This window comes from Perca fluviatilis, chromosome 5, assembly GCF_010015445.1.
Source record: "Perca fluviatilis chromosome 5, GENO_Pfluv_1.0, whole genome shotgun sequence".
Taxonomy (NCBI): domain Eukaryota; kingdom Metazoa; phylum Chordata; class Actinopteri; order Perciformes; family Percidae; genus Perca; species Perca fluviatilis.
Genome location: NC_053116.1, coordinates 29,323,325 through 29,345,284, shown reverse-complemented (window position 1 = coordinate 29,345,284; position 21,960 = coordinate 29,323,325). Strand labels below are relative to the sequence as shown.

At 38.5% G+C, this 21,960-nt stretch overlaps 2 protein-coding genes across 2 annotated transcripts in view; one reads left to right on the top strand and one right to left on the bottom strand.

The window, feature by feature from the left end:
- LOC120559728 (solute carrier family 35 member E2A-like) overlaps nt 1-5,579 on the bottom strand; it is an 8,332-nt gene extending 2,753 nt beyond the window's left edge. Inside the window, exons 1-8 of the mRNA XM_039801694.1 lie at nt 5,292-5,579; nt 4,118-4,598; nt 3,172-3,307; nt 2,394-2,521; nt 725-845; nt 599-652; nt 443-515; nt 1-128 (exon numbers count right to left, since the gene is read on the bottom strand). The exon at nt 1-128 is cut by the window's left edge and continues 18 nt beyond it. Coding sequence (XP_039657628.1) covers nt 1-128; nt 443-515; nt 599-652; nt 725-845; nt 2,394-2,521; nt 3,172-3,307; nt 4,118-4,397 — 920 coding nt within the window. The 5' untranslated portion in view covers nt 4,398-4,598; nt 5,292-5,579. The remainder of the gene's footprint in view (nt 129-442; nt 516-598; nt 653-724; nt 846-2,393; nt 2,522-3,171; nt 3,308-4,117; nt 4,599-5,291) is intronic.
- Nucleotides 5,580-7,686: 2,107 nt separating this feature from the next.
- Nucleotides 7,687-21,420, top strand: LOC120559893. Its single transcript, XM_039801972.1, has 9 exons — nt 7,687-7,825; nt 10,068-10,176; nt 10,757-10,931; nt 12,662-12,807; nt 14,698-14,874; nt 19,647-19,763; nt 19,923-20,009; nt 20,423-20,570; nt 20,841-21,420. Exons 1-9 carry the CDS (start codon nt 7,812-7,814, stop codon nt 20,858-20,860), a joined length of 993 nt encoding a protein of 330 aa, XP_039657906.1. The 5' UTR covers nt 7,687-7,811; the 3' UTR covers nt 20,861-21,420.
- The last annotated feature ends 540 nt before the right edge of the window (nt 21,421-21,960 follow it).

Here is a 21,960-nt window from a genome sequence, read left to right as displayed (position 1 = left end):
ATCCGTCCCATGAGAGCATAGGCAGTGACGCTCTGCAGGTGGAACAGGCCACCGTCGAAAAGCAGCAACAGGACAATGTCTTGACTGAAGAGGAAGCTTCGCCCACTCTTCCCGATCACTGGGATGTCCTGGATACATGGAGACGGAGCACGACAACCATCAACATCCCAACATCCCAACTCCACCTTCAGTCCTGTACTTTGTGATTGATAAACTCATCATCAACACATCTACACGTAATACAGATTCCTTCCCGTTTCTTATGGGACTATTGCTACTGTATTGCCAAACAGCTGATTGAAACTGGCAGTGTCATACTGCTTCTTATTTAAGAAAATTAATAGCACAAATGACTACAGACTTTACTTGTAAAACATAATGTAAATACACTTGCCTAACTGTAAGAATAATAATGCATTGTAACAATTATGTGTGGACCTACCAGGAGGAACACCCAGGCAGGTATAAGCATGATGACTGCTGCTGCGCTGGTATAGAACTGCAGTTCTAAAGGGCTGAAATAAGTCACAGTTTTAATAACCAGTGTTTGATTGCATCAAATACTGTAATTTTACTCAGCGGGTTCAGAGTCTTTTACCTGAATTTGTATGTGTCTCCACTTAGCAGTTTTTTGGAGAATACGTTCTGCAAACTGAGATCAGAGATAAAGGGTTAAATAAAGCTTCACACTGCTGTGGGATATCTGTGTTAAGTGCTGCAGTACCAGTCCATGATGTTGGTGGAGAGAGCGGCGGAGAAGCCGAGCATGTTGAAGCTAATCTCCGTGGCTGTGCAGAGACCCAGACCGGCCATGACAGGCAACAGGGACAGGTTCACCCACAGTCCTGCAGATTGAAATGAGTCACCACACTTAACCACACAAAACCATTTGACCTGGTTTCCCGTTGGCAGTCCTACTTGTAGGAACACATTCCTGCACAATGCCAACAAAGCGACCGATGGGGGAGTTGTGAAATGAAATGTTTTACTCAAGTAACAAAGTACAAATACTTTGTTACCTTACTTAAGTCAGTGTTTCCTCTATGTTGATTTGACCGTGGCGGCCCCCCACGGCAACATTTCTGCCCCCCACGGTATCAGAAATAGGGCTGCATTGTTAGAGTGCATGTCGGAGAATAGCGCGGTCACTCGGCAGAAAAAGGGAGAAATGAAAAAGAGACGCTGTCCAGATGATAAGCCAGTTGACATTGTGTGTGTGTGTACGTCCTTGAGAACTGTAAGTCGTGTAACTTTATGTTGTCAGGTCATTTAAGCCTGGTCTTTCAAATTTAAATTAACTGGTGATTTTCGTCGTTTGTATTCTTCACCTGCGAGCTAAATTGCACGTGGCTGTTGATTCGATAGCGATTGCTCAACGACCTCGCTCACGTTTCTATTTTAGGTGCATTATTTACATGCTGAAGTAGTTACACTGCATTAAGATAATGTAATTAATAGTGGGTTTATTGTTATTTGCTAGAGAATGCTTAGCCTATATGTCAAGATCAAAGTTGGCCTATATAGTAACTCAAAAAATACAGTTCAATCACAACAGAAAATATGCCTCATTGTGTGTGTGAATAAATATATGTGTTTGTGTTGCAGCGAAGTGTCAGTTCCATTCATTGGGGGGGGGTTCGGAAACACGGTAAGTAGAAATTTGGGGTATGTATACTTTACTGGAGTCATTATTTTACAGCAGACTTGTTTACTTCTTTCTACTCCTTACATTTTCACGCAATTATCTGTACTTTCTACTCGTTACATTTTAAAAATAGCCTCGTTACTCCTATTTCAGTTTGGCTTGTTTTCATTCCGGCTTGTCATCGTTCAAAAAAACCAAAAACCTATCCAGATAAATCGCGCCATCCAGACACCCTATTCTGACACCCTATTGGTTTGTACGCGATCCATCGCACCTGCACATGACACAAATCACGTCACTCTCCAGCATAGCAGACGTATGTAGCCTAGTACGAACTGATGTCCGTGGCAGAGACTCAAGAGAACTCGAGCGAAATGTCCCAACCAAGCACCAGCGAGGAGGTTGGTAGTCAGGAAGACCAGCCAACCCTTCTACATCCCTGGCCGTACCTGGAAGAATTTTTCGAAATGGTTGGATGCAAAAACAACTCCTTTCGAATGCGCTGCAAGCTCTGCGCACCTAAGTACCACGAGCTAATTGTTTCCAAAACTCGCCATCTAATTTGAAAAAGCATATTGATATTATTTTTTTGTCATCAAAAGCATCCATCTTTTGATCTAATTTCTAATAATTTCATGTGACAATTAGAATTGATTGATTGATTGATTGATTTGTCCCCTAAAGCCCTGCTATTCTGACATTTTATACCCAAACCCCTCACACAAACATGCATCAGTGTGTCCTCTACCTGTGTACTCTCCCAGGATCAGCCTGGACATGATGACAGTGAAGATGGGTGCTGAGCTCTTCACGGTCTCTGCAAAAGACACTGCCACGTTCTTCAGGCTCACCAAGCCCAGAACCACTGTGCTGAACCTGGAGTCAAAGGTGATGTCAATACTGGACTTTTAGAAAAACAAGAGACTGCATTAGTTAATTTGCCATTGTATTATCAAGTCTGTTGTTCTTTCTTAGAAGCAACTAGTTAGTCTCCAACTGGTGATTTACACATTTACTAAAAGGTCCCATGACATGCTGCTTTTTGGATGCTTTTATATAGGCCTCAGTGGTCCCCTAATACTGTATCTGAAGTCTCTTTCCCGAAATTCAGCCTTGGTGCAGAATTACAGCCACTAGAGCCAGTCCCACAATGAGCTTTCTGAGAAGGAGAGAGGGGGGGCAAGGTGGAGGGTGAGGGTGTGGCCTTGACCAGCTTGCAGCCATGGTTGTAGCACTATTTCCTCATGGGAGGGCCAAATTCTCTGGGCAGCTGTGGGCGGTGGGCAAAGCAGAGAAAGGGGAGATAACCTTTCCCCTTATGACATCATAATGATTCCAGATCGGCCCATCTGAGCTTTCATTTTCTCAAAGGCAGAGCAGGATACCCAGGGCTCGGTTTACACCTATCGCCATTTCTAGCCGCTGGGGGACCATAGGCAGGCTGGGGGAACTCTTATTAATGTTAAAAAAACTCAAAGTGAAATTTTCATGCCATGGGACCTTAAAAAAAGAGAGAGGGTACCCACCTCATGAGCCCAACAAACAACATGATCATGATGAAGTTGGGGGGGTACTCAGTTCTGGACTTGTGCTGGTACAGGCAACAGGGCACAAACATTTTTATGAAGCCGATGACGGTGGTGGAGAGCATCTGAACTGCACCTGGGCAGCATATGGAAGACAACAAGTTAGAGCTACAGCCACAAACACCTGCAGCATGAATGTCAAATAAACTTCTTCAACTCCTTGAGCTGCAACTTGTAACCTACTATTTACTATAGCAGCTAGACTCTATCTAACAATCTACAGCAGCACAGGTCATGCTGTAGGTTTTGCATGTTTTAGTCACAGCGATAGGTTTCCATTAATATCTTTCGTCAGAGTTAAATTATCATCAAATGCAATTTCATTTACATTATAATATATTATTCATATAATGACAATATGTTGTTGAAAAAGTAAACGTTAGAGTAAAAACAATAAGCTAAAATGCTCATCGTGAAAAGGGTCATTTGCATTGCAACTGCAACTTGCATTAATTGCAACTTGCATTAAAGATGCACAATTGCTGTGTATTGTTGTTTATGCTATGTAATTTTATTTATGGTGTGTTGTCTTAAATGCCAGTGCCAAAGACACATTTCCATTTTAAGCCAATCTAATGGACAATAATGTTTTCTGTATCTGTATCCACAAATATTTGGCAGTCCTGGACTGCCTGCCAGATCCCTTAATGCACCAGCAGAGTTTATTTTTCCTATACTGAAATTTAATTTAAAACAATTCATGGTTGCTACCTATCTCAAGACTGTGGCATGTTTCTGCAAGTTGTTTTTCATGCCTGGAAAGCAGGAAGTCAACCTTAAGACTGGTGGAATGCTTTATAAATGCTCAGCAGTTAACACAAAATACATATGCAATATATAAAAGGCTAAAACCTGCAAAACCAAGTTTATTATTACTTTTATTTACCAAGCATGCTTGGCTCCCCCTCTAGCAGTGACAGGATGTACTTGTTGAGGAACAGGGTGCAGAAGCTGAAGAAGTACCAAAGGCCCAGGTAGGTCAGGGAGCGCCAGTTCCATACCCCTGACTCCGCCTCTATCACAGTAGTCTCTGTGACTGTGATCTTTAACACCTGCTCCCCTGGCAGGCTCTCGCTGCGGGCCAGCACCACTCGCTCCTGGTGGCTGCGGAATGGTGACAAGAGGCGCCACAGCGGGTGCCTAGCAGTCTGCCTGCCACCTGGCATCACTCGTGCTGCCTTAGGGCATCCAATGGCCCCACACAGGTGGGTGATAAGAGGGAGGTGAGGGATTGATGAGAGTTGTGACAGTTAGTCCATCTTCTTTTTGGTCCAGCAGTCAATCAGTCTGTCAGTCTACTAGTAAATAGTGGGAATGCTTTAAGTCCTGGCGTCCCCTGTCATCTGCTGCAAAAGCTGGGAAGTATTCTGTCAGGTGAGAGACAAAAGGTGAACAGAGGGGAGGAAATTATCCTCTTTGCAATGCACTGGTAAAGATCACATTTTTTGTATCATACTGTGTCACATACACATTTAGTGATTGACCATCCCCTTGTCTCATGCTGGTCTGATCTTTTACAAACAATCACATAGCCTAATGGATACTCTTCATCACTCCATATTACTTCACATTCGTACTCTATTCACTATACGTAAACTGTTTGTTGTGTTATGTTACATACTATCTACTGTATTAACCACATATTTATTGAATACTTCACTGATGCAGCAAACACCTAGGTTTAAACACTTTTTCGTATTCTTAATTCACATAAACACCGCTACAACATCAACAGAGCTCCAAAGTCCTAATATGACAGGAAGCAGTCGTTTGAGCCCACAAACTGAGCATGGTGCTGAAAAAAAGACCGAGAGGTAACCGGTGAAACAAACATGAACCAGTTTGGTAGCCTATATACAGTTAACGTTATTACACTGAGTTTAGAGTGGTTCAACCGGATCAGTAGCTTTAAAACGCCCTGATCTTTGTTCTCAATAAGAAGAAATAAAACAATGTAACACTGCCAGACATACGGTATTTCAAGTTTAGTGTAGTTGACGTTAGCTACAACAAAAAGGTGTCAGGATTAAATGCAAACTCAAGATATAAAGAACTCTTACCTCTTTGAATCTGGATGCTACAGCTTGGACTGAAAAATTCTGTAAAGCGAGTTTTATAAAAAAGAGGAAGCTGCACATTGACGTTAGCTAGCCGCTGTTTCTTGCTGTAACATGAGATGCAAAACGGTGGAAGCTACAAAGCCAGCCGTGCTGACCGACATACTCCACGACATGAGGGAGTGTTTAATGAGACTACACCCAAACACACACCTATCTGGAGTATCTGGAGTAACTCGTATCTGTGCACCTTGACGAGTCGTAGCTGCTAACAACAATCAAGTGCAGTGTCAAGCTAACCTGAAAAACAACACAACCAAAAACCTTCAAAATAAAACCTCTTTTCCCGAATATATTTTAGTGCTAGCTAATACATTGGCCTTAATTGGTTAAATTTAAGCGGTTTTTTAAAAAACTCATTTTATCGTAATTTTTGCTTTGAATATGTTTAGATTTGTATATTTGATCATAGGTCATAGCTAGGTCTTTTGACAGAATACAAGTATATGCTTTTATTTTACATGATACAATCGCTGCGTTTCCGGTAAGACTAATTTTAACTTTACGCAGCTGCCACGAAACAAAGATCTCAAATGTCTTCAAAATAACCGTGGGCCACTGTGTTTGTGGTAATTCAAATATGCCGTTTTTATTTGATTTGGATTTTTTTTTAAATGCACAATTGATGGGAAATGAGCATTATCTATTCAATTTGTGGGTTAATTTCCTTAACTAATAATTTATTTTATCGCTGACATTATTTAACCAGATGTATCAGTAGCTACACATGAACAATGGCTCCTAGACCTGAACTCTCGTTAAACTTGTTAAATAGGCCTACTGGTGTTGCTTTTTTTTAAAATTATATTAATTCAATTTGTACTGCTGATATTTAATATAACAGTTTTTAATACTATTTTGAATGATTTTATTATGTTTAGTTATACCAATATTAATACTGTATAACACTGTTGAGGAGTTGTAGTTTCCCACTGTGACCACTGCAGGGCGTCGAACACTAGCAGAATATATTTTGACTGTTGTGGGTCCTGCTCCAAAAACGCTGGAACATCCGTCCCCATAACGCAATCAATAGCATCTTACTCTCCCTGTCTCTCAAATTCAATGCCCCTGGTTTATAATGCAGGTTGTCCATTAATAATTTGGCATCTCCAATGATGACATCATCAGGGGTATTTTCTCATATAGCCTACTTGACAAAGCTCCTCCACCACAGAGAGCCACAGAAGACTTAGCTTAGCTTTTTTCAAAGGGTGAATAGCAATCTCATAGGAAAGTGATCTCTGTATGGAAAATTGGTTTTAGAGTTTCCCTTCAACTCCACCACTGTAATAAAATAATACCATCCCTTGTGCCAACTTTCAAAATAGTGCAGTCAAAACACAGAGAAAACATTCACGATAGAGACTTTTTGTATTGTTTGATAACCAAGTATGTATTGTTTGTTACTTTATACTTCTACTCCACTACATTTATTTGATACATTTAGTTACTTTGCAGATTCATATTATTAATACAACATAGTATCAACAAATAAATATTAATAGCCTATAAAAAAGTAATTAAAATTAGCCCCAACCACTAGCTGCAACAGTACATAGGCCTACATTAATTAATCAATGATTATAATCCATTATAATATAATTAAAATAAAATTAAGGAATAAAGAGGAATATATCACTCCTACTTCAATTCAGAGTGATATTGGACTCATACAAGCTGCAGACAAATATATCATCATCATAGCTTGTTTCACTGTATGTATGCCATGTTATTTAACTACAGTGATGGTTGAATTGTAATTTGGAAAAAGATGTCTACTAGAAACCAACAGCTTGCACATTATGCACATTGCACAAGGTTTATACCAGAGGATTCTCACTGGTTTGATTAGAAAAACGACAATTTAGGCAAATTATTAGGCTATATTGACAAATCATTTTACTAGATGATCATTCAAACGCACATTCAACAATACATTCAAGTTTATATTCTACATAGTAATTGCAGACACGTACAGCACTCCATTAGTGTAATTTATGTAGAGTAAGACAGCCTGCCTGTTGTCTTCCAGGGGGCAGTAGCCAAACTGAAAAGACGAAGAAGAAATGTATGTTAATATTATAGCAGCAGCAGAAGCCATAGACAGGCAGCAGAAGAAGAAGAAGAAGATGAAGATGAAGATGAAGATGAAGATGAAGAAGATGATGAAGAAGAAGCCTTGAGGTAAATCCTAAATCGGATCTGCTAGACTGGTCGACGTAGTTAGGGCCCTGGGATTGGTTAGGGTTAGGGTAAGAATACCAGGGTAAACCAATCAGAGGCAGAATAAAGCGGGCCATGAGGCACGTCTTTTGACGTCTAGCGGATCCGCTCTAGCATCGTGACCACAACAGGCTCTTGTTCTTCCTGTTTACAAATGTGAAACTGAAGTTCTGTCAGCTGGAGGTGGAGAAAGCAAAAGCTCGCAGGAATGTAAGCTCCAGGCTGGTCCTCGAGGAAATGGAAGAGATAAGGTCACTACAGAAGTTTGTAGACTTATATTTTACAGTTTATGTTTTGTGCTATTCGGTCGTTTGCGTCATGACTCTGTTCAGATATCTCGTAACGTTAGTTAACGCTAGATGGTACCCTGCTTACAGCACCTACAACTTGTGACATCCGTTAATAACGTTTTATCAAATAACAGGTTAATTGAATTGAATACCTCATCTGACTGTTGACTGTCTGTTCTTCTATTAAAATGCCACATTACGGCTGTAAAACAGAAAATAGACAAAGATGCGGAGACACATCTACAAATTAGTTTTTAATGCACAAAAAGAGAGGAAAAAAAAAAAAACATTAGAATGTCAAAGATGAAATGATGTTAGCTTACCTTGAGTTGGATACTAAAGAGAAAAATAAAGCACCACACATATTCTGATTGATATTTTGGATCTGTTGATGTCTGCTTGCGTGTATTCATTATTAGTCTTAGGTAACTTTTAAAACTAATTTAGTTATGCGTTTGACTATTTCATTCATATAATTTGTTTTCTAATATTTTCAGTTTGGTTCTACACAAAAACCCATTATTGTGATTAAATCCACAAAGCTGATCACAAAAGTGCTGAAATATAAAGAAATTAGCCTATATAATTTACTTAATTTAAGTAAATAATTAATTTCAAAACTTATTTTTAAAGATCTTAAGTCTTTTAACCTTGAACAGCATGTCAAGTAACTGTCAGGTTCCCAAATTTCCCAACTTTCCAAAACACCGTTTTCTACAGTCAGTTATGAGTCGTTACTTACTGTTCACATGCCTAAACAAATCATTAATGGGAAAGCTGACTCTTATGTAGATCCACATTCCCTCTGTTCACAGCAGGATATGTTTCAGGGTTCACCTGACCAGCCTTCGATTATAATGTACGTAGCCTACAGGAAACCAAAAAGATGGTCATAGATTTTAGTAGAAATAAAATAACAGTTCCTCCCTCCAAGATTAATGGTGAATTAGAAGAGCGGGTCTCAACCTACACACTACACACTGATCTTTAATGAACGTGTACGGAATAAGTTTAGGAAACTGCAACAGAGAATGTTCTTTTTTAGAAAGCCTAATCTATTTAGAATAGACCGTCGCATTCTTCAAATGTTTTAAAAATCAGTTCTGCAGTGTTCTCTCCTTTGGCTTAATCTGCACTAAGATGCATGCTCAAGATCATAAGAAATTACAGTGTTTGATTAAGATGGCCAGCAGGATCATTGGGGTTGTTGAAAATTGCACTTTGGATACTATTTATATTGTGTTTCTTCAGGCTATGAATTTCTTGTTGCTTTTCATAACTTCTTATTGTCTTACTGTATGTACGTTTGTATGTGTTGTATACTGTATTGTGACCCTATTTTAAAAATGTTGTGTTTTCTTTTTCTTTTGGGGAGACACAAATTTCCCCTTGCAGGATAAAAAAAGCTTTGACTTTTGTTGGGGCCCTCCTATAGACACTGCGTCAGTCAGCAGTGTGGGCTGTTTAAATAGTGCCTGGAATTCTTTTTGTGTACAGACACAACCTTTGTTGGTGTTTTGTGTTGGTTTGTCAAGTGTTGGTCTCATGCTCTGTTTTATTGACTTGTGAAGCACTTTGAATTTATTTGTTTACTTACTTTTAACAAGGTCCATTTAATTCTGTTTTAAGATGGCCTGTGATCACTAAACACGCTGTTTTAAAAGTACATCATCATTTCTTATTTCATTATTTGCCTGCTTTTTCATAGCCCTTTTTCAGAAGACATGTTACAGTAGGACACGCACAGGTGTAAATTATGAAATTAATGATCACTGTCAACTGTCATGGCTTACTGGGACATTTTATTACAACAGAGCCATTGTTAATTTTAACATCTGTACTTTTCCTACTATAACTCAAACTGTCTGCTGTGAATAAGGCCTACTGTATCTTCTCTGTTTGCTCATTCTGGACTATTTTTATACTACATACTGGCCTATATATTTTTCTTTTCCCTTTGCTTGTGTTCTGCTGTTGTTGCTTGTGCACTATCATGTGCTTGCAGTTTGTTGCTTTGCTTCTTTATTCATTAAAGATTTGTATTTTATTATCTCTATTTACAGTTTGTCTGTTAATCAATGGCCATTGTCCTTGACACAAAAATGTATAAATTAAAAGTTCCTCTAAAAGGGATTTATGTTTGCTGACACGCAACATAGTTAAAACTGAACCTGTGTATAATTCTTATTTTTTTACACTGCAGTCCTTTGTTGGGCAACCAGATTTCTGGGCAACCACATGAGGACCCAGACCTTCTGTCTCCAAACCTGAGGCCGAGACACCAGGAACTGATCCCGACACCATGTGGACCGGTGAGCTGCTGCAGCAGAAATGAAACTACAACATGAGTCTCGAAAGTAGAAGTTAGTTCAGTTTTCAGTTCTGTGGGTGTGATGAAGGGCTCAGATGTCATCTAAATAATCATTATATTAATTTCAAACTATTGAATACCAATGTCCCAGAAATCCCTCAGTCCTACTTAGGGCTGGGCAATATATCGATATTATCTAGACCGATATGTGAGAATAGAGACTAGAGACTAGTAAAGTGATGTAATTTTCTGAACTTACCAGACTTCCTTGCTGTTATTATTTGCCTTTACCCACTTAGTCATTGTGTCCACATTATTTTTGATTATTTATCACAAATCTCATTGTGTTAATATTTTACGAAAGCACCAATAATCAACCCTACAATATTTCCGCATTATCAACATTGAGGTATTTGGTCAAAAATAAAAAAATAGATTTTTTTCCATATTGCCCAGCTCTAGCCCTACTGTGTTTATACAGTATTGTCATACTTGGACTTGCAGACACTTCTAATCTAAGTGTTGTCCTTATCACAGGTTGCTTCACATTCTTTGTCCTCTCCATCTCCACCCTCTTGCAGATAAAGCCCTGGTCGGAGCTATCATGTCTGCTCAAGCTCTACTTCTGCTTCACCATAGCGTCTCTGCTGGCGCTGCTCGGCCTCACCCTGTTCAGCATCTACAAGCAGCACATGGACACGGATGCATCTGATGAGGACAACTTCACTGTGTCTCTCATCCTGTTGGTTGGAATCTGTGAGTAAAATCACTCCACTAAAAGGCAGACAGCCATGTACTGCCAGTGTCTTTGCAAGTCAGTTTAATACCACTGCAATACGTTTGCATAAAGCAGAAGTTTTTCTGATATAATCATGCGATGGAAACTGTGGAAGAAATGGATGCAATGGCTTTAACCTTGCATTTTCCCCAGATGGATTTACTGCCCTTATCTCCTACAGACAGAAAATAGCCATCTGCTGAAGCTTTATCTTTTACCAACATGTCTGTATTGATCTTCTTTTTTTTTTTTTTTTTTTCGCATTGTTTTACTTTTCTTAATAATGGATTTGCTGCTTGCTTTATCACTTCCATCATTCTACAGTTAAACCTATACATTAGCCACAACTGTCATTAAATTATGTTTACAACTAACAATTATTTTCCTTATTGATAAATCTGCCAATTATCTTTCTAGATTAATCATTTGTTGCGGATTATCAGACTAAGTTAAGAAACCTTCAAATAAAACGTTGGGCTTTGGTAGCTTGTAATAGGCATTTGTTATCGTTAATGACATTTTATACACTAAAAAGTTAAAAAGATCAGTACCAGGACCATAATAATAATAATAGATCCGACTTTTTCAGTTCCGACACGATAGGCTACCTGGGATTTTTGAGTATCGTCCAATACAGAGTGCTGATACAATACTAGTGTTTAATTAATAAGATGTATGCCTCACTGTGTGGAAGTGACTGGGATCTTTCCTTCATCAGACTTGCTTTTAAAAAAATTGCTTTTCTAATTTTGTAAAACAAAATGTAATAAATAAATAGATTTGGTAAATGGACTGCATTTATATAGCTCTTTTATAGTCTACTGACCACCCATAGTGCTTTACAACACAAGCCAACATTCATACACAGGGCTTAAAGTATTCTGGCACCGTGCCGGATCTCCGGCGTGCGGCTGTGATGAAAAAAATAAAATAAAATTGGGAGCTTTCATTCGGTTTATTATTTTCGAGTCAATTGATTTCACCTACCAATCATATGAGAGGAACGCAGCTCTAACTAACATAGGTCTTAAAGTACTCGGGCCTGGTGCCCGATTTCTGGCGTATGACTATTTTAGAAAAAGTAAATCAATTAAAAAGTTCATATGGGATGTGTTTTTGATGCGCTGGATTTAGCCAATCAACGAACTTCCACCTACCAATGAAACAAGTTCTAGCCAATCAGATGCAAAGTAGGGCGGGTCTTTGCCGAAAAGCGAGAGTGGGCAGCAGCCCCCCCCCCCCAAAAAAAAAAAAAGTTCCAGTTTTTTTTTTCACTTTAAGCCCTGTATACATTCACACACACATTCATACACCGATTACTAGACCACATGCGTACCTCCTGACTGAGCCATGCCACCCCGCAGATATAAATGTACTGAATTGTTGTTTATTATTTAAATAATACAGAATTGAATGAAATAGATCAGCCCCATTGTCACCGATACCCGATCCAGCTATTTGAGTCAGTATCGGCCCGATATCCAATATCAGTATCGGAATGGTGCATCCCTAATAATAAGTATAAAATATCAGTGGACAGTGCATCATAAGGACTTTGCAGTCAGAGATGATGGAGTGTGTGAGCATTAAAGAAATCAAAAAGTACATGTAAAAGAGCAAATATGAAAGTGTGGCTATTCAAAGAATACATTATTGTAATGAAGTGACTGGTGTTGTATGTGAGCATTGTATGGTCTGTCCCCCGCAGTGTTCTGCATCTACTACATCAGCCGGGGTGTGTTGCAGGAGAACAGACAGGAGCTGGTGGTGTTTGTGCTCAGCGTGTTGATGTTGATGGTTCGATCTGTGGTCAACTTCTCTGTGCTAGAGCCAAAGAGCAAGCAGGAGCTGCTGGTAGGTCTCCCTCTACTGGCCTCTCTGAGAAAACGCACTGCACCAAGACCGTTTTATAATGAGTGATCATCTAAACTTAAAACAAAAAGTAAGGAAATTAGTGTTTGGTGGATTATTTCTCTGTGGTAACAATGCTTTTTGGCAATAAATCTTATACCGTTGGAAAGCCTGTTTAGTTCCCTTTCAAATGGTGCCCCATTTGTAAGGAATATGCATTTGTGGGATGAGCAGCAGCGCTGATTATGTGGGTTGCGCCCATGAAAATTTTTCTAAATCTTCTGACGCACCGCCATCAGTCCATAAGGCCAATGTCTGGGATTACTCCACATTTTAATTGTGATATTTTGTGAGTAAATTCTTAATCTGCCACGTCTGTCAGGTAAATGTGGTAGTACAATGTTTTTCTCTGATATCATGGCTGCTGGTTGTTTGCTGATGCTAAATCATCTACATTCAATATTTGCATTCATATGGGAGAAATTAACTGATGGTAAAATGTGAGAAACAGATTTGGCTTGTGCAGAAGGAGAAAACCCCACTGTCATTTACATTCGTCTTTCTCTAGTTAGAAGAACTAGTGCGGTCCCCGTTCAAAATGTGCCTGTTAGGAACTTGCTTGGCCTCCTGTATTGCTGCTTGAAGCTTTCTCCAGAACCACTGTACCCCAAAATTACTTATTTACCTTACAGAGATATGTTACTGGTTTTGTTGCAGATTCAGAATTTACTCACAAAGTATCCCAAATAAAATATGATGCATTATTATCCATTAAACTGTCGTTTAACTACATTAAGTCAATTTGAGTACATTGTGCTGATATAATGCCTCTCTTTCACTCTTCACTTGGAAGGAACATTTGAATGCAGGACCTGTACTGTACGGTATTAATAGTATTACTATTAATAGTCAATAGTTTTACTTCAGAAGAAATGTTTTTTACCACTGCCAATACCAACATCGACTTTTCATTGTTTTAGTCGATTAAAAGTCATTACATTTTAGTCAACTTTTAGTCATTACTTATTTGTTTATAAGTTATGTTTATCATGTTTAAATCTACAGCTAGCTGCTGCATCATTGGTTAGTTTCTCCTGTTCAGTAAAAGGTTTGCTGATCAGTGACCTGAACTCTCCATGACATATACTGTAGGTACTGACCCCTGCCCTGAATGATCTTACTCAGGCTTTACCACCCTGCAGGAAACACTATGTAAATGTCATGTTACTATGGATGGCAGTCGGTGGTTCAGTCGGTCGGTTAGTCCGGACTGAAATGGCTCAACAACTATTTCAATCAGGAGAGACTTCATTGAAAGGTGAAAATAAGTTTATTCAACACAAGATGCACAGAATTGAAATGTACAGAGTGTTTGGCGATTAGACTCCAACGCTATGTAAATTTGATAAGAGAGGCCATGAGTAGTCGGGAATATCCCCCAATGGAGTCTAGACACTGGTGGTGGTGAAGGAAGCCTGAAGATCTGGATGGATGTTATGAGGGCGGGACTTGTGGTGTAGGGCCCTTGGTGCTGGGAAATGATGATGATTGGAGGTGAATGGGGTAGATGAGGGTTGCTTGATTTGCCTGAAATGACAACTGACAGCGACAGAGAGGAGAACAGATTTAAAGCAGGGGTGCAAGGATGTGATTGGCTCATGGAAATCATTTAACTGAAAGAGGGAACGCCCAGAGTCACCTGATCAGATTGGGAAAGAGAGGAGAATGAAAGCATACAAGTCTTCCTGAATGACCTTACGCTTAATTAGATGGATTGCAATGGAATGATGAAATGAATAGTGGTGATCCTCTGACGTTTCCTGTAGCAGCACTTTATCCAATCCATCCAATTTCAATTATCCAATTCATCCAACACTTGGATTTATGTTGCAGATTCGCTTTGTGTGCATCATGTGTCTGGGCGTGATCCACGTCTTCTGCACCACGCTGCTCATCCAGAGGCCCAACAGGATGGCATTCCGTGTGGGCGGGGCCTTGGAGAGCCTCCAGGAGCAATACTTTCTGCTCAACCTGTGTTTCTCCACGGTGACCTTTGATCTTCAGGCTCAGGTTCATGTACATTTCTTTATACAAAATGTGTCAGACAACCTCCACAGTGCAGACACACACATGTACATTTACATATGTGTGTGTGTATGTATGTATGTATGTATGTATGTATGTATGTATGTATGTGTGTGTATGACTCTTTTCGGCATGCTATACTATGACTTTGTTATCACTTTTTTCAACATACCATATTATTATGTTGTAACTGCTCCAACAGGCAAGTAGTCACAGCAGACTCTGGACTAAACCTCTATACCTGGGCGCCCGCTCTACCAACTGCGCTATCCGGCCGACTTTTTAAAAACTTTTTTCGACATTATATCCCAGGACTTTCTTCTACATTTTTATGACATATTCTGGCTATTTTTCACAACATATTATTCTTTTATTATTTTTTAAACTTTTTTTGCCATACTGTACTGACTTTTTTCGCCATACCATACAATGACTTTTTTCGACATACTTTACTATGATCGACATATATACAATGACTTTTTTCGACATACTATACTATGACTATTTTATGACTTTTTTTCGACATGCTATTCTATGACTTTTTTTGACTGTTTTCGACATACTGTACTATGACCATAGACTTTTAATATTAATGGACAGCGCATCCGGTTCAGCGAAGTGCTGCAAATGCGGAAGTGCCTTAAACCTGCATTCTATCTGAATTCCAGCAGGGGGCGACACGTACGGTTGCAAAAGGAGGTCGGTTTCTGTAGAAGTCTATGAGAAAGTGACCCACTTCTCACTTGATTTATTACCTCATTAAACATTTTCATAATGAGTTTATGGTCTCAATCGCTGGTTTGAAGTCTTCTGCAACACAGAATGATGTTAATTTTTTGAATTATGGTCTCGTTGATTTTAAAATGGGCGATAAAGCAGGGGGTGTTTTAGGGTGTGGCTATGATGTGATTGCCAGTGAAAGTGTGTAATGTAACGTAGAGTGTAAGGGCTCCTCCCTCACTCCTCCCTCTCGTCTTAAATCGCCACATCCTCAACCAGGATGGCTGTGCCCGTAACGGCAAACTTGACAACAGATAGCAGATCTCCACAAACCAATGGGTGACGTCACACATGTGCTGTCCACTAATATACAGTCGACTATGCCTTTTTTTTGACATACTATACTATGACATTTTAATGACATTTTTCAACATACTATACAATGACTTTTTTCAACATACTATTCTATGACTTTTTTTACATACTATACTATGACTTTTCATGACTTTTTTGACATGCTATACTATGCCTTTTTTCGACATATCTATACTATGAATTTTGTATGACTTTTTTTGACATGCTATACTATGCTTTTTTTTTGTCATACTATAATATTACTTTTTATAACTTTTTCGACATACTATACTATGATTTTTTTCGACATTTTCTGTACTATATTATGACTTTTTTATGATTTTTTCATGATTTTTTCGACATGCTATATTATGACTTTTTTGGAATTGGAGTCTTTTATCAACTCCTACATTAGGCCAATATGATGGGATCAGGCGAGAACTTGCTTGGACGCGTGTTCTGCGTGCCAATAATCAATGTCCACAATTTGTCTGCATTTCGGTGCTGTGACCCATTTATTTTCAGTAACGGCCTGCTTACCGTCCATTTTATTTCATTTCTGGTTTAGTTTCCTTGTCAAACAACTGAAACACTGACCAAACTGACACGACAAGCACGGTAAAAAGCTGTCTGCTTTCCCCGTTTCCCACACACCTGTGTACCTGTGGCTGATTAGCTTTATGCCTTCCCAAAGGCAATGCTCCACCCAGTGTTCAAACATAAAACAGCATACTGACATAACCAACATGGTAGCCTATACAAACAGAGTGGTGAAATGGCTCCAACATTATACTATGACATTTTTATGACTTTTTCAACATGCTATACTACAGTATGCCTTTTTTAGACATACTATACTATGACTTTTTGTGACTTTTTGGACATGCTATACTATTCCTTCTTTTGACATACTATACTATGACTTTTTTACTACATACTATACTGTGACTTTTTTCAACGTATTATACTATGACTTTTTTCGACATACTGTACTATACTATGACTTTTTTATGATTTTTCATGATTTTTTTTCGACATGCTATATTATGACTTTTTGGGACATTTTTCCACATATACTATGACATTTTTATGACTTTTTCAACATGCTATACTACAGTATGCCTTTTTTCGACATACTATAATATGACTTTTTCGACGTACTGTACAATGACATTTTCATGTCGTTTTTTGACATACTATACTATGACTTTTTTTTAAAGATTTACATTTTTTTTTTTTATATTTAACATCAAAAACAGAACAGACAAACACACTTGAACAAGAACAACCCCCCTCTCCCACCCCCCACCCTCCGCGGTCTCGAGAAAAAGAAAGAAAAACAAAAACAGAAATCCCACCTTGCCTAGTCACCCTCCTCTACTTCCTGTGATGCTGAGGTCATTAGGACTGATACCTGTGCTGCTGCACCTTTCCATAGGTCTATAGTAGATGGGTTGGCTTTGTTAATCCTGGCTGTAGAGAGCTCAAGAATAACTATGTCTAGGAAGTACGCCAACCACTGTTTTATACAAAGCGAGTGGGCGGGGGGGGCAGCCCTGAGCTATCATTTTCTTGGTCGCGGTTGAGTCAGCTAACCAAACTTTCTTTTGTCTCCCAAGCAGGTGTAATATAGAGTCATCATTAAGTAACAAAACAATCGGGTCAGTAGGAATTCAACATCTTATCACATCAGATATTATTGATGATGTTTTATTCCAAAACTCATGCACCTGTTCACACTCCCAGACCATGTGCAGGAAAGTTCCAGTTTGTTCAGGTTGACAGAACGTGCAGTAGGGAGTAGGAATGCCTTTGGAGACGTATCTCTTCTGAGGTGTCCAATATGTACTATGACTTTTTTAAACTTTTTTCGACATACTATATTATGACTTCTTTTTTTTTGAGTTTTCATGATTTTTTTTGACGTACTATACTATGACATTTTAGTGACTTTTTTTCAACATATTATACTAGGACTTCTTTTCCACATACTATACTGTTTTCATGATTTTTCATGATTTGTTTTCGACAAACTATACTATGACATTTTTATGACTTTTTCAACATGCTATACTCATAAGCGGAGTTTGACATTCATGCCGGGGGGGGCAAAACATAAATAAAACTTATTGTAGCAGCTGAGACCTGGCCTTCCACTTGGGGAACACAGCACGAGCACATATGGACAAAACAAACATGCTAAATAAACATATATGTTTATTTTTAAAGCAGATTTTAAATTACATTGTAACTTTTTAACAACTCACCCTTATGAAATCCAATTACAACACGGCTGTCTTGGAATGCATAGACAGACGGTGGCGGAATGCCCCGACACTTAAATTCAACTAAAATGTAACAGTGAACACTCAGTGTTCGACCTACAGTGTGTTGAGATGCCTCTCCAAACGCAGAAACGAAGCGCAATCACACCATAAAACGTTAAGGCACGTTAAGAAAAATTATCTGTATTTTGCCGTAATCCAATGACACGAAAACAAAGTAATTCACAGTGATCAGTAGATTCACCTCGCCAACAATGTGGAATGTTTTATTCCACATTGTTTAACATTGTATAAAAGTCCAAATCTACACAAAACGCACAATCAATTAGTAAGCTGACAGCAAATTTATATACATGGCATTTAGGCAACCTTTATTGCAACGTTGGCACGGTAAGATGTCCAGACTAGTGCAACAGGAATTTTTGTTTTTGCATCCTGTATATGTGGCGACAATGGTCTCACGTGAGAGCTAGAGCCCTGAAAAAATATATTTTTTACTAAAGCAGTAGGCCTATGTGAAATCAGATGTATTACCTACCACCATTTAGTTGTTTTGTGTAATTTAAAATATTTATAAAATATCTCGTCATGGCAGAAGTAATTATTCCACTCAATTTTGAAACAATGCAATTACCCGCTTCAGCAGCTGACGTTTTATGATTTTTCATGATTTGTTTTACATACTATACTATGACTTTTTTGTGACTTTTTGAAACAATTTTTTTTTTTTTTTTTTTTTTTTTTTTTTTTTTTTTGACATACTATACTTTGACTTCTTTTCAACTTACCATACTATGACTTTTTTCACATAATATACTGACTTTTTTATGACTTTTAACATTTTTACATCATATTATACTATGACTTTATTTATTTTTTACATTTTTACGACATACTATTCTATGACTTTTTTTTAAACATTTGTTACAACATACTATACTGTGACTTTTTAAAAACACTTTTGTGACATACTATACTATGACCCCTTTATGACAGTTTATTATTTATAGTATAGGTTATACAAGTACATGTAGTGAAATTCATGATACATTTATCCAAGGAGCTGATGTAACAGGTTAGACCTCAAAATGGCGATGAGGCCTTAAAATGTTTGTGTGTGTGTGTGTGTGTGTGTGTGTGTGTGTGTGTGGGGGTGTGTGTGTGTGTGTGTGTGGGTGTGTGTGTGTGTGTGTGTGTGTGTGTGTGTGTGTGTGTGCGTATATACTGTGTGCCTCTTCTGCAACACGTTTCTCCTCGTGTTTGTTGAACATGTGGGTACAAAACGGCGAGTGGTTGTGTGTGATTGTCAAGCAAGAGGACAGAAACAAACCGAAATACAAGTACCTCTTCAATGATCTACTTCTTAATTACTGACACGTTGCTGTTGGTTTGTTTTAGTTGTGTCTGTGTATCGTGATCACCACGTCGGACTCGGCCATGTCTGCTCAAAACAGCATCATCCTGGGCGTCGGAGTGGTGTGGGCCTGCCTGACCGCCGCCGTTGGGGCTGTTGCAGTAAGTGCTCTTCATCCATCATCTTCACTAGTAAAACTGCTCTTCACACAAAGGGACCATAAACTAAAATATCATACAGGATGCATTCCATGAACCATCAGGAGCACACGTGGTTGTATTCAAGCACGTCGGTGGTCGTAACTTCTTGTTGTTTTTCAGGTTTTAAAGGAAGCCAAGAACTTAGTTTGGGTCTTCATGTTGCTGAACCTTCCTCAACTAGCCTTCTTTGTTTATCTGATTTACACGGTGAGCTGCCAATGAGTTTTCCCTGAGATCAAATATTTCAATATCTGTGTGAGTACAGAATGCTTTTACAAATACTAATCGATGGATGACATTTGGTCACGCTTTTCCTAAAATAAGTCGCAAATATATAGCTTTATTCAAAAAATAGGCTCACTTATTTATATTTATATTATTTCCTTTAGAGCTGGGCACTGTAGTTTTTAATCAAACATTACTCAAACACAAGTGACAGTATGTTAGGGACTATTTTAGCACGATAGTGATGTGAGATTGATTCAAAGTAGTAGAAGTTTCCCCAAGGGGACATTAAAGTATATTATCTGTTGCTGTTATGAGTTTGGCATTGCATTTGTCATTCGTGTACATTCAGAAATGGATTACTGCAGGAAAACAATAGTTTGCTTTAATTACAGGTGGTGTTGACATGGTTCCAGGACGGCACGTACACCCTGGAGGCAGCTGCCATCACCGGAGCTTTGATTTCACTGGTGATTAAAGTGGTTTTATTCTGGGGCCTCATCAGACTGGTGAACAGCTTCGGCCAAGGCCTGAGGGAGAGGAGTGAGTATATGCTGTCTGATGTCACTGCTTTTTCTTTTCTTGGTTTTAGTCCTTCAAACGTTACTCTGAGCAGAAGACAAAACAAACGCTACATCGGCAGAATATTAACTAATCTTTGCAGATTTCTAAATATCCTAAACTACTTTCCTCTTTACATTTGTCTTAATCACATTCCTGTATCTTAGAAACCTTTTAACGACAGTACTGACCTTAACCGTGTTTATGTTGGCTAGAAAGCGGCAGAACACCAAAATGTTTTTTTTTTTGCAGTGTTTGCACCCAGCAAGTGACAAAACATCCAGTGGGGGTGGACCAAGGACAAAGCTGCATGCTGAGGGCCTAACATTGCTGCTCACTATGGAGTTTTATTCAACGCACAACTCCACCAATCAGTCAGCTGACTTCTTAATTTTTGCCTAAAGTGCTTTTATACTGTATAGATTTTTATTTTAGCTAACACTCCTTTGTCAGTGTGCCTATTTCCAGGATTTAAAGCATCACAACTGAAATTACATCAAATGCCTTTTGTAGATTAGATTCATAATGGTTTTTAATTTAAAAAACTTTTTTTAAAGTGGCCAACGTCCTCCATTTCAAAAGGAGCTTTGATCTTAAAGGTCTTTTTTTGTTTCCTTCCTGTAAATTACATTCAATGTTGACTGACTTTGCTTTTTGAAATTGTAATTGTGAAACTTAAACTTGTGATTTGCATTGTCTAAATTGCTCTTGGGCAACACTGGAATGTTTTTACTTACCGGAAACTTGTTTTTATTCTTTCTCTTTCGCACCTTAATGCACTTACTCAAGTCTTTTTTTCATTCAAGGTTCTTAATAAAATATCAAAACAAGACTGATGTTTTGAATTGTTTGAAGTTTTTTGGATGCATCCTCCCTTCCCTACGCAACTGTTTTTTTTTTTGTTTTTTTTTTGTGGATATTGCGAACAAATTGCATGACTTCTACCACATTTCCACGATTTATAGCAAACATGAACCCAAGGACTGGTTTCAGGTGTAAAGCACGTTGATTAAACAGGAGGATACACACTTCCTGGTTACATGATCTCTCGGTTTATTAAGGTGTTATGAAAAAAGAAATGGCAAGATTCTTATTAGAAACATTAAACTTACCGATACAAAAGTCAGAGTTACAAAAGTGAAAAGCACTTTGAGAGAAGAGTTGACAATACTTCACAGAAAAGAGAAGTCTTTTTGCACAACTGCAAATTACTGGGACTTACCATTACAGCCCAACATTGGAAACAAACAATATCCGTGTACATTATCTGTTTTGACACAACGTCATCTGAAAATTAGACTTCAAGTTGTCCTGGAATTGATTTTGAATAAGCTTTGGCTCTATTTAAATGTACAAGTACTTCTGACCAATT

Excerpts from the sequence above, each read along its gene's own strand:
- LOC120559893 (XM_039801972.1), top strand. Across the intron at positions 19,764-19,922 it reads CCGCCGTTGGGGCTGTTGCA|GTTTTAAAGGAAGCCAAGAA; the intron begins GTAAGTGCTCTT and ends GTTGTTTTTCAG. Across the intron at positions 20,010-20,422 it reads TTGTTTATCTGATTTACACG|GTGGTGTTGACATGGTTCCA; the intron begins GTGAGCTGCCAA and ends CTTTAATTACAG.